This window comes from Amblyomma americanum, chromosome 4, assembly GCF_052857255.1.
Source record: "Amblyomma americanum isolate KBUSLIRL-KWMA chromosome 4, ASM5285725v1, whole genome shotgun sequence".
Classification (NCBI taxonomy): Eukaryota; Metazoa; Arthropoda; class Arachnida; order Ixodida; family Ixodidae; genus Amblyomma; species Amblyomma americanum.
Genome location: NC_135500.1, coordinates 123,028,848 through 123,041,293, shown reverse-complemented (window position 1 = coordinate 123,041,293; position 12,446 = coordinate 123,028,848). Strand labels below are relative to the sequence as shown.

Sequence of the window (12,446 nt, the reverse complement as noted above, 5' to 3'; positions counted from 1 at the left end):
GCCTTACTTCCTTTCTAGACTGCATTATAGAGTATTAGCTCTTATTAGCTCATTCCTCAATTTCGCACCATTGGCACCCTTAGCACCAGCTGCCAGCTGCCTTCGTTGGCAGGTGGCAAAGCGGAGAGATGGAAAAACCTCTCCACTTATAAAGGAGAGGAAGGAGAGGGAAGAGCATAGAGTTTCTAACTATTACCTAGACGGAAAGCTGGCGCCACCATCTATACGAGTTTCTTAAAGGGAACTTCATTCACTGTGGGAATGCCTGGAAGACAGCATTGGCTCTAAAACATGACTATGACTGCAGAAATACAAATTTTTGAAAATATATGTTGCAAGGAAGCGTTGTTTTGCAATCAGTATGTCCTGTAATAAAATATGGTAACTGTACATCACAGTAAATTAGCAGAAAAGCAGATAGGCGTAAATGGCCGCCGATTTCGCCCATGACGAGAGAGGGCTTTCTCTTCATACCGCCAAATATAGTGAACCACGGGAGATATTTTTTAGCATTTAACGGACACATTTTTTAGAGCAAATATTCTTGCAAAAAAATTGTTAGTTCTTAAAATTCTACACTTTAGAAGCTTCCGTTTTCGCATTGTGAAAAACAGAAACGTTTCATTGGTTTAGTTGCTATTGCGGGATGCGCCCTATGTCCGTGCATAGGCTATGTTCGTGCCGTGAGAAACTTGCCCGAGCCCCCCTTTTCTATGAGCAACTGGTTTGTGCACACTAAGTGCCGGTTCTAGGCATGTCCTGGCACTGCGCTCACAGATTTCGCCAAGAAAAGCATGAATTAGAAAGCGTAAACCTCTCCTACCACAAGTTACGGCCATGTTCATGCTGACACATGCAACAACATGAAGGTATTTCTGTGAATTAATTCATAAAGTGGAAGTCGTTCCTGCATGCAATGCGCGTCCACCGCCAGTCTTTGAAATGAACGAAACGCAATCTTAGGCGAATACGGTTAACATAACTTGCACTTGTCGGAATACTTTGCACATTTAAACTGCCTCCAAGACTCCTACGAGAAATGTGTAGAGTGGTCACAGTAGCAGACTGCTGAGTTCTCAGTTCACAAAAATAACTTGTTCCATTCATTCACATTTCAATGCACAGGTAGCACAGGTTCCCACTGAGCAAGACCCAGCTTGCTGCATAAATGGCTCCCAGTGAGGGGGCGAACGGAATTTAGGCCTAGAAGGCAGACACTGTGCTCGGCTCACTTCCAGTCAAGCGCCTTCGGATGCTTCGGATCTCAAATGAACCGCGTGCGTAGCTGCACTACACAACCACAAAGCACACAAAATATCAGCAAAAACTACAGTGGTGAAAACAAAACTGAACAACCAAAAAAATCCAATGCACAGTGAATCCAATGCACGCAAAAAGCACAGTGAACAAGCCACTAGATGTCAATTCGGTGTGCTGTCTTCCTAACATGCCTCGGGCGCCCATGGTGGATGAAGTGAAGAGCCATCAGCTTTCCCTCTAGTGTACAGTAGAAAACTCTATGGGGAAGAGGGCGTGAGACAACGGGTAGCCTGGTGGCTTGGGCGTCCACATCATCTGTTGGAGGTTCGTGGTTCGGACCCCATTGCTGGATAAGGATGGGTGCAAGCATCCCCTGGCCCATTGCCCCGCTTTGTTTAGTGTGTTAGCCCTTCAGTCTGCGTGCAGTGACTATCACAGGGTTAGCCTCTGCTTGGAGAACACTAAGTTCGGGGCGGCATTCCAGTGCCGTTGTCGCTAATCGTTGCAAGGGAGAGTAAAAACGGTTTCTCACTGTCTCGCCAAGCTACTGCCCTTGGTCCATTTCATCAGCAATGCGCCGCTCCATGCCCACCTCCATAGCAGCCTCGAACATCATCTGGTTGCATCCTTGAAGCTGGAAGCATTGGAAGAAAGTCAAGAAATAATACCTGCAGACTTTAATTTCAAGTGTTTAATTATTACTGCATTTTGTGTAGTTCTCATTACTTCATCTTGAGCTATGACATTTTGTTTGGCGGAATCTATTTCCATTTGCTCACCTTAGAGCTTTTGAAAACAAATAACAGTGTCACAGAGGTAGCATTTCAATTTAGTATTTTTTTTTTGTTTCTGCATGACTGTGATGAACATCAGGACTTGCCTGATCCAGAAGCTGAAATTTTCTATCATTCCTCTTTTATGTTGTGCAAAAGCTGAAACTTTGTGATGAAAACCAATTTTTCTGCTACAAAAGCCTTAATATTTGTTACAAGATGTCATTTTCACCGCTACAAAACTTGAAATTACGCCTAAAGATTGCAGTTTCTTCTGGTACAAAAACTGCTACGAGAAGGCTGTTGTGAGTTCCACCAATGTGTGATGCCTTGTTGTCCCTTTACAAGGCGTCTATTGCCAAGAAAGCAGCGACTTCAAATGCCTTTGCTTGCATTAATCATGCTAGTTGGCTGCAGATTTTGCGAACAGAAGTCCAGCATTCTAGACCTGCTGTAGCAGCTCAGCAGCTTTGGCATTCGGCTGCTCATCCCAAGATCGTAGAATAAAACCGAGGCGTGACGGCTTCATTTCAGTGCGGGAAAAAAGCAAGAACACTTATGTGCTGTGTGAGGTCGGTGCACATTAAAGAAACCCAGACGGTCTAGATTAATTCGGAGCCCTCTACAATGGCATCCCTCATAGGAGCGTCGCTTCGAACACAAAACCGCACATACCACATCAGGCATTCTAGGTTTATTCTGTTGCAGACACCCAACTCTTTAATTGTACAGGTAAGTGTGGGCTAGCAAAGCAGCGCTTTCACTCTGAGCTTACATGGAAAGATAAATACAACATAAGAAGCCTGGCCAAAGCTGGAAACAGGCACAGTACCATCATCATCTGCAGTTCTATGCAGTTACCAAGAAGAGTATGTCATGCAAATGAAAAATTGAGTTTTAACTGCAATACGTCTTGCTCAGCTGCATTGATGTGACATTTTCTCATGTCTGAGGGAACCTTATGTTCACTTGCCCTCAAGCCGTGCTGACTAGCACTTTTTGCTTTGTTCCATCCAGGGTGACGGACGAGAGGAAGTCATAGCATGTGCTTGGGATGGCCAGACATACATAGTCAACGAGGAGCGACAGTCAGTGCGGTTCCAGTTTGACGAGGCGGTGTGCACCTTCACTGCTGGTGAGCTGCTCCCTCCTTGCATGGCACCATACTCACGGTTTCTGTTTGTGCGCTTCTGGAAAGTGCTGCATCAAACTGTTGGGTAGATCATATGTAGTGCATGGGTAATTCATACACCTGCTTTATTCGAACTGAAGATTTAGTCCTGTCAATGTCAAGCATAATTAAGGCTCCGTTAATATGAACTCTGCCGAGTTCGAACAGAGTTTCGATCGTCGTCCTTCGAGTTCGAATCATCAAGTGCCTGGAAGCACTGAAAATTTCCACTTTGAGCAAGGCTGCACTGCAAGTAGCACACCTCCTCAGTAGCCCACTGTGCATGTTGCATGGACAGGTTACCTGTGAAAAGAGCTATGTTACGCACTGAATATAAAATACTGCTTAAAAGCTCCAAGACACCTGTTCTAGAAACAACTTCTGTGATAACATTCAATAATTCTCAAGGCACCTTCACACAAACAGGTGCTGCGGCTTCCTGGCGATGTGGAGAGGGCAGTGCCATAATGCTCTCAACAATATGTGCTCCTGCAGGTACAAGGAGCACATGAGAGAACTCCAAACTTTTTGATTACTTGGGCAGTGCACTTTTGTTTTTGGCCTGTAGGCTGCTTTCATGTCCGCTGATTTTATCACTAGTGTAAAAAAAATTTGTCTCCCTAGTTCCCATAGTATGTCGCTATTTATGTGGTGCCCCCACTTCCGCTCTCACTGTCCTGCACATCCAGAGCAGGGACGGTGGCCAGTGAATGAGAGGTGGTAAGGAAAGATAACAGGAGAGAGCCTGATTTTCTGAAGCTGCACTGAAATCTAGGAAGTGCTAGCTTGGCAGAGGTAAACAAAATAGGGATGTAGGGAAGAGCATCATGGATACTGGAATGGAACAGAAGATATCGGTCTTTGATCACAGTTTTTTTCTTTTTCTGATGGAAACAAGATTTTCCTTGCATAATTTGGTTCCAACACTCAGACGCCCAAGGTCTTGAAGACATTGCAGCACAGGAAAATAAAACACGGACCGCACTCCGGTGTTGTCTCGCAACTTAAAGGCATTTACTAAAAACACCTCAAATGTATGCAGGCCAAAGAAATAAAATCACACACAAAATAAAAAGGGAGACACCGGGCCCTGTATTTGTGTCAAGAAACAAAAACTTTTTGTCATTCAGAACAGCATAAGCACAGTGAATACACGAGCTTCCCTCGTGCCTTATGTGGTACATTTCTGTCAGTTCTCGTGTCACCCGGTCACTGCACATACCGCAAAAATTGTGTCATCCAGTTATGGCATGTACCCACACAAACGTGTCCTTGTCTATTGTCCAAGCTCGCCATTTTGGCCGCTCAGGCAATTTTCTGCTGCTTTTTGTGTTGCAAAGGCCAGATATTAATGATTTCTCCTACACTAATCTCATTCTTGAGCACCATTTGCTCCCCAGGTACCCTTCTTGCTTCGGACACAAGTTCTGGTGCTGCTCGCAGAATGGAAGCCCCGTTGAATTCCAGAGGAATGTCGGTAGCCTTGCTGCTTGTTTTTTCTCAGCCTCTTTTTTGTGCAGGTGGTTTCTGAGTCATTCTAGTTAAAAAGCTTGCACAAAGCTTTAGGCTACAGTGGGAATTGTCTGGAGTGAAAATTCTTTGTTTGCAGACACTGTGGGCCAATGGCATAGCTTGGTCTCAAACGTTTTGATGCTGTTATTGAGGAAGAAGGTAAATAAAAAAGGGTGACCATGGCCACAACTGGGGTCATTTATGATGAAGTTTGTTAGTTTCTGTGCTGTCTACCTCTTCTTCTGGGCTTAGTCACATTGGAGTGCTTGGAGTCCATAGCATATAAACTGGCTGTAGTAGGCTAAAAACTTTATTTCTGTTAGTTCGACGTTTTCCGCACTTTTTATTAATTCACCATGCTGTGCATCACCGGTGACTCATGGCAGCAAGGCTAAAAAGGAGCTGCGCATGTCATCGGCAGCTGCTGAAACCAGTAACTGAAGTTAGAAGGCATAAATGCAAGAAAAATCTTAGGAAGGGAAAAAGAACACAGCTGTGGCTTTTGTCCATGAATATATATGCACACACATCTACGGTTGCCTCACAGCTTGAGTTGTTGCGTTGCCTTCAAATCCCGATTAGTACAGGCAATTTGTAGCTACTTGCATATTTTGTTTTCCTGAAGGCCTTTCGAATTGGAATACTGTGTGCAGCTTTCATTTTCCATTATCCACTTTCAACCACAGTGAGCACAAGGTGTGCTCCGTGTGCTCATTTGTTGTGTTCTTTTATGTTTACATATCACAATGCACTTTTATCTCTGCACCCTGGCTGGTGTTTTGTGATACATAGCTAAGGGCATACAGCAGAATCATAGAAATCTCAAATAAGGAAAATCGAATTTCAGCTTTCTTCTCAAATTTACTTCGAGTATACTTCCAGGGTTTACGTTATTTGTTTTCATTTTTTGTTTAAGTGTGTTCCCAGGTGTTCAGCTCCAGTTATAAAGAGCCCCAGACTATTCTTTGTGATTTCGAATGTTCTCTTTCTTGTAACTCACTGTGCATTTCCCCTTGAAAAGTAAAAAGTTAATGGATCATCATTGTTCCATGCCAACGAACCTGATGATTTTTTGGCAGGGAACCTGACGCTAAGCCCTGGCCAGACGGTACCCTGTCTGGTGTATGCCACATTCAACAACCGCATCGTCGTCTATTGCAACATCACCTTCCCCAACATGACCACGCAGTCGCTCCTAGACGACACGCAGCTGGTGGCCAAGATCAATGCCTTGGTGACCGGTGTGTGTCATCACATCTCAGTCTTGTTAGTTCCATGCTCTCACCAAGAGTTGAAATGTTTTTCAATATCTCAAATGCTTGCATGAAATTTTCTGCTTAAAAGGACATTGAGGACTGTTGCATACAGTTTTTGTTCTTAGTAAAGATCGATTTTTTGTGTCTTTTTGGCTTCTTAGCAAGAATCAGTGAGGTTGACATAGCTTGCTTAGAAGGTTGAGCTTAATGGAGTAACCATAAAAGGGCCGTTGCGTGCAGCTGGACATTGATGTCTTCGCCTTCACTTCAGAATAACTAACAGGTGTCCAGCCTCGTGGATCCATGTACAAGAGACTGTTGATATTTCCCTATTTTGGTTCCAAAAACAGCCAGCAGTGGCGATACCTGTGTGTAATCTTTCTAAACTTTTCTAGCTTCTGCTGTGCCTTCAGAAAAAATAACGCCTTTTTCATCAGAACACAATAACCTATTGATACAGGGCAACTTCAGTTTAGCCTCAGCGTTCCTTCAATTCTGTGCTGCCCTGCTGAAGCCAGAGGGCACCTGTGAAATCTGAGAGAAGCCCAAGGCATTCAAACAAAGCTGGAGGAATTCACAGGCAGTTCCTTTAACTTTCCACAACGAGATATATGCCTATTGCATGCACTGTCATAGGTACATGGACCAGTTCTGTGTATAAATGAGAAGCAGCATTTTTGTTGTATGTTTTCTGGTGAAGGTAAACAAGCTAAAGTATATATTTTCTGTGGTAAGCTCAAGAAGAAATGGTTTAGTAATGGTGTCTCATCCATTTCAGCATCTAATTTTTTTTCCCCTTATCTACAACATGTCGAGGAAAGAACTCAGCTTATTCTGTTACAGTGTAGCTTCACTTTGTAGTACCTTGGGGTCATTTAAAGGGATTCAGAAAGGGGGATTCTCAATAAAGGTGAGATATGTCTGGGATGTTAAAAGACGACGGTTTATAATTATCCCCCAGCAAGAATTACTTCAATGTGTTTTGTGGAAGCTGAGTTACATGCAGACAAAATTTGAACTTCCGCGTCTTCGCGCCTTTCCCTCTCCTCTCGCACGCCAAAACGGCAGCGCTCCTCCACCGGTCCCACTCACTCGGCCCCTCCCCTACCTCCGCCGGCTGCGGCGCGCGCGGAGTGGCTGCGGCCACGGCCGCGGTAGCGCGTGACGTCTGAAAGAATTTGGCGCTGTGAACCAATGATAACCCCCGGCTGTTGATGTCATTTGCAAGACGTGACGTCGTCTGCCAGGTTTTCGCGCGAAAGCCCGCCACCACGCGTCGCCGCGAGGTGCAAAAGCGGGAATTTTCTCAAATGCATTGTAAATTTCCCGTTCGCTTTTGAGGTCTCGTACGTGGCATGGATGCTCGGTGGCCTGTACTCTACATTGTTGAAGCATTTTAAAGCCAAGCTCAAACACCCCTTTCTGTGGCCCTTTAAGCTCATTTGGCTGACACTGCGCTTCAGGTTTGTGCGGCTTAGCTTGCAGTGAAGTTCAGAAGCTTAGAATGCTGGGCTAGTTGGTGGCACATCATTAAGGAGCTTAGCACAGAATTAAAGAGAACTGGTTGAAAGAAATAAAAACATTTGATGTTTGTTAATTCAAATTAGCCTGTAACTGAAGAAATTTGACATTTCTTCCTTTTTTAGCTTTTAGCTGTGGCATCTACACTTCAGTCACTATTGTGCACTTTACTTTTAGCACTCACTATAGTACTTATGCTGCTTCTTTGAAGACGTTCATGTCAAGCATCTTGTGCTTGCTATCGTTTGATAAAGCGCACATGTTGTGCGCAAAACCAGTCTCTGAAATGGTTTGAATGGGAGAGGAGTGTATGCATGTTTCCTTGTGTGGATGATATTTGAATAGAAGTTCATTTGAAAGTTGGCACTTAGTACTTGTGCTTTGGGCTTCTCTGTTTGTTGTGTGTTTCAGCACTAAACATTTTAATAATATTGTACTGAACCTTTACTTCTTATTTTAGCATACACATTTCTACTTCTTGTATCTCTCATTTAATTGCACCTGGCTCCACTGGCATGTCTAGACTCATGGCTCAAGTTTTGATGCTTTTGCACCACAATGAATATTTCTGTTGCTTCAGACTTGGCTTTTAAGAGACCAGCATTGTTTCTGTACTAGGCATTTGGGGATAGTAGCTGAAAAAATTTGTTGCACTGAAAGAGACCATGAGCAAGTTCTTAAAGATGATTACATCAACCGATTTGGTAGACTCTGGGGTAATGCATTGCTCCAAAAATTCTTCAGAATGATTCTGATGTCAAACACTCTCTTGAAAACATCTGCAGGAGTGGACCCACGCAAGTTTCTTCAGTGGTGTCTGTATGGATCTCGACCTGTCATAGAGGACCAAGGTATGCACTCACCTTAGACCAGCTGTTCTCAGTTTTTTCATCTCTGGGGAACTCCTGTGGTTTTCAAAACGTTCTAAAGAGCCCAACATGCCTTGTCTTCTATCCCTTCATACTTGCGTAACATGTATGCAAACAAGAGCATGTAGATGCACGGCCCCTCTGAAAATGTCCTGATTCAATTAATAACTGATGTCTCGTGAAACAGCCTGCTACAAGCTATTGCATTAGGATTATTCCCATAATAAATTGAAGGAAAGATAGGGGTTAAGGTATGCTTGTGTTTGATGCTTGAGGAAACCGAAATTCATTCCAAGGAACCTAAGGCTTTCACAGAACTCGGTTTTACAAACCCTGCCTTGAACTCTGCTTGCTGCATAAAGTTATTACAGTGATGCTTCATGTTATGCACCGCTGGGTTATCAACAGCTGACAACAGGTTTAATTAAACCGTGTGTCGAAAATGATGCATTTTTTTTTAATGTTTGCTCCCATTCAGTCTTTGTTCAACGGTTACTGAACTACTTGTGTGGCTTCAGCGCAATCTTAGTCTACTGACATTATCGATGACCCACTGGACTTTAGTAATTAATGCACTAGACACTGCTTTGGGGGACACCTTGGATGCATACAACATGAAAAATGAAAAGCAAACATTCAGAAAGGAAAGAGTGAGTCATGCTCTGATTCGCAGATAAGCATTTCTTGAATGAACACAGAATGGATGTATGCTTTTGCTAAGGACTGATGTGATTTATTCAACCTTGTTTAGCTGCAAGCTAGCACATGTTTTGTTTCAGTTCTAACTGGTGGTGGTGGTTCTAACAGCCACCACCGCCATCACCAACACCAGCTATGATTTCTCCTTTCCAACAAGCCCAATTGTCCGGGCTTATTGCCTGAACTACTTTTATGTTACTTTCAGATTTGAGGTTATTTTGCAGTGAGGTACCGTTATTTTTCTTAAAGTTTTGGCTCCAGTTAAAGCTCCCAGGTAACAACTTTTACTTCCCTAATCGCCATATTGTATGCAGCTTTTATGACTTGAGATCAGCAGTAAATTTCATTAGCACATAGATCTCTGATTTTCATTTCATTTTCATAAGGCGTGCTACAGCACGTTTTCGACAGCAGGGTGTGCTGTGTGTTTAAATTCTAATATAGCTGTCATGAGTAATTCTTACGATCAGGTTATGTTTTTCACTAGAGGCCTACCTACAGGATAGTATGATTGTTTTAATGTCATTCAGGAGCCATTGCGCGAACCAGTCATTTTGACTTCAGACTTTTTTTCAGGCATAGAACATACAGAGATGAACGGCTGTCTAAGGCACAATGGTGACCTGTAGCAATGAAAAATTTGATCCAGCGTGCCGTTTTTTTTTTTTTTTAGAGATTTGAGAGACAGCACATTGCTAAGGAGGAGCTTTGTTGTATTTTGTCCAGACTGAGATGGCGAGACACAAATAGAATTGGTTAGGAGAAACGACAAGTGTGATGTTGTCATGCAGTTTGCGTGCACAGGCCTTTTATGATAACCATGGATGAACCGTGTTTGCCAAAACTGATCAGACAATGGTGTTTGTTTCTTACCGTGTAGTGGAGCACTTATAGTGCCTTTTAAGCTCTAAATTTATGTATGGTAAGGAGAACCTTCCCTTACCATTTCGAAACCTTATCGTGTTTATAGGCTAAATGGCTGAGAAGCAAACATCATTGATTGGTTATATTTAACAAAGACAATGGTTATGGCTATGGTGTATTGCTTTAGTGAGGCGTGGTGTGGGGTTAGCTGATTTCCATTTAATGCATGCAAAACACAGCAGGCATAATGATCTATGTCATGACTAGAACCTGACAAAAAGAAACAGCCATGCTTGTGGAAACTACATTCCAATATAAAACTTAAGGACTGAAATTCCCTTGCAGACATGGAAATTAATTTTTTGTTTTATTTTACATAGTGCTCATGCATGCCTATCTTATGCAGTTGTCTTAAATGTGTCTATTGCCTACAGGCACTCGGTAGGATTTCTGCAGATATTTTCAGGAATTTAATCTCATTTGGGTTTGCTAATATACAGTATTGTCATGATGCTCTGAGTCTCATGAGGAAACGAAAAATAAATCACCCAACATTCATATCGTCAAACGAAATCTTTACGGTGGAGCGGAAGAAATACCTTCATACAGAGTTATTTTCTGCTCAGAAGAATTCTAGATATGTGTTCGCCTGCTGTAGCACAGATAGGGTGTGTGATGTAGACTTCTGAGGTTTTTCATGTGCATTTCTATCCCCTGAAGAGTACACGAGGAATAAATTTTGTTGCAGAGGCTAGTTACCCATTAAGAACTGTCTCAGAGAAGGCACATGTTGGATTGCATTATGCGTAACACTGTTGATGAGTGCCATCTCTGGGAGCGTGTTCATTGTACAGCGCCTTGGTGGGTTAGGACCACTTTGAACTGAACTCCTAAAATCTAACAGACTTTCAAAGTCCTCTTGTGTTTGTTTCAAAGAGAGTCATCTCTATACATACCTGTTGTGCTGTTTGTCACTACTTTGCAGCTCATCCCATTGAGAGGGAGAGCTCCTGTGAAGAAGCCGAGGATGTGAGCTGAGTTGTCTCCATGACAGGCTTCCTGATGCCAAGTGCTTTTCACCTCCCTGTGTTGGCCAAGGGTGCATAGTCATGGACGAAAGATTATGGGATGCAGGTTCGCTGAAAAAAATTTATTTGTGCACTGTCAGGCAAACCAGTTAACTTACAGCCTCAGTGCTTGAGAGGATATGCATACTCATCTGATGGAACAAATACCATTTGACTGAATAACAAGGCAGTGCAGCAGTGTCTGTTTTTGTATGCAAGTACTGCATCCCGTAAAAAATTCTCCTTGACTATATGTACATTGAATCCCTTTGCAGGTGGGAGCTCAACTGAAATAAGGGGCAGCCTTTCAACGTTCTCATTCTTAAGCCAATTCCCTTTTTTTGCAGTCATAGAAATTTTGCAGGGATTGTTATCAGCATTTTTTGTTAAGATTAGGAATGGAATTATTACAGTTGAAGAAAGTGCTAATGGTAGAGTCAGCTGAAAATTTATTTTCATGATTGTACAGCTATATTGGTGGCAGCCTTGGACCTACTAGTGTGAAGTAGGAACCTTGAGAAATTGCTAGTAACCATCACTATTTATAATATCTAAAGAAGGATTGTGTTTATTGAATCAAAGCAACTTTCTTTTTGTCTCGTGAGTGCTAATCATGACTTGCTTCAAGGCTAAGCCTAAGCTGCTGATAAAGTGTTTCTCTCTCTCACAAGTCTGCCTGCAAATGTCTTGCCTGTGCAGAATCAGCCAGCCAAACATGCCTCCTCACTCACAGGTAATAACAGAACAAACTCTGGCACAGCTGGGGAAATTTCCAATGTGCCATTCGTGTTAGGCAGAAAAATGGTGCTGCGGCAATTGGTTTCAGTTGAACTGCTCGCCTTGTGAGATCTTCCTTTAGCTCAAGCTCTGTTGGCTACCTGTACATAGGCTAAATGGGGGGGCATGCATGTGTGGTCAGTCATGCATGAAATGTGCTCATGCAACAGGTGCATGTTACAGCCATGCAAAAGTCATTTTTTCAATTAGATATTTTTGTCTTTATTGTTGCCTTAAAAGGCACTGCTCCCAGAAGCAAGCATCAATAAAGTGATATAACACGAACAGGCGTGTTGTCTACCTGATTGCAGTGAATATCTGTCGCATGTACATTAATGCATTATGAAACTCTTGACTGGTGCAAAAGAAAGCACACATGCCTAGTAGAGACATTTTAGTGTGACTGCTATATCGGCATCCTTTCAGTGCTCCCCTGTTCCGTGCGAAGCGTCACTCTAGCAAGCTAGCTATCTAGATATCCATCTAGACAGCTATCTAGCTACAGCAAAATAGGTAGACGCGTGAGGCCAGACCCTTTCTAGCACACTCCCAGTTTGCAGTGCCCCTATGTGGCAACCACTGGCAGTCAGTGCTCTTGGTGCCCACCTTGGCGCTCTCGGTCGGCACACTATTGAGTATATCCTAGACACTAGCCCATCTCAGTACACTCGTTTCAA

General features: G+C 43.1%; 1 protein-coding gene across 2 annotated transcripts in view; it reads left to right on the top strand.

Annotated features, from left to right (window-relative positions):
- Positions 1 to 12,054, top strand: part of LOC144128309 (KICSTOR complex protein ITFG2-like) — a 52,363-nt gene extending 40,309 nt beyond the window's left edge. For both annotated transcript variants that reach the window (XM_077661627.1, XM_077661626.1), the window contains exons 11-14: positions 3,051 to 3,168; positions 5,796 to 5,957; positions 8,279 to 8,344; positions 10,911 to 12,054. In XM_077661627.1, the coding sequence (XP_077517753.1) occupies positions 3,051 to 3,168; positions 5,796 to 5,957; positions 8,279 to 8,344; positions 10,911 to 10,963 (399 nt within the window). In that variant the 3' untranslated portion in view covers positions 10,964 to 12,054. The remainder of the gene's footprint in view (positions 1 to 3,050; positions 3,169 to 5,795; positions 5,958 to 8,278; positions 8,345 to 10,910) is intronic.
- The last annotated feature ends 392 nt before the right edge of the window (positions 12,055 to 12,446 follow it).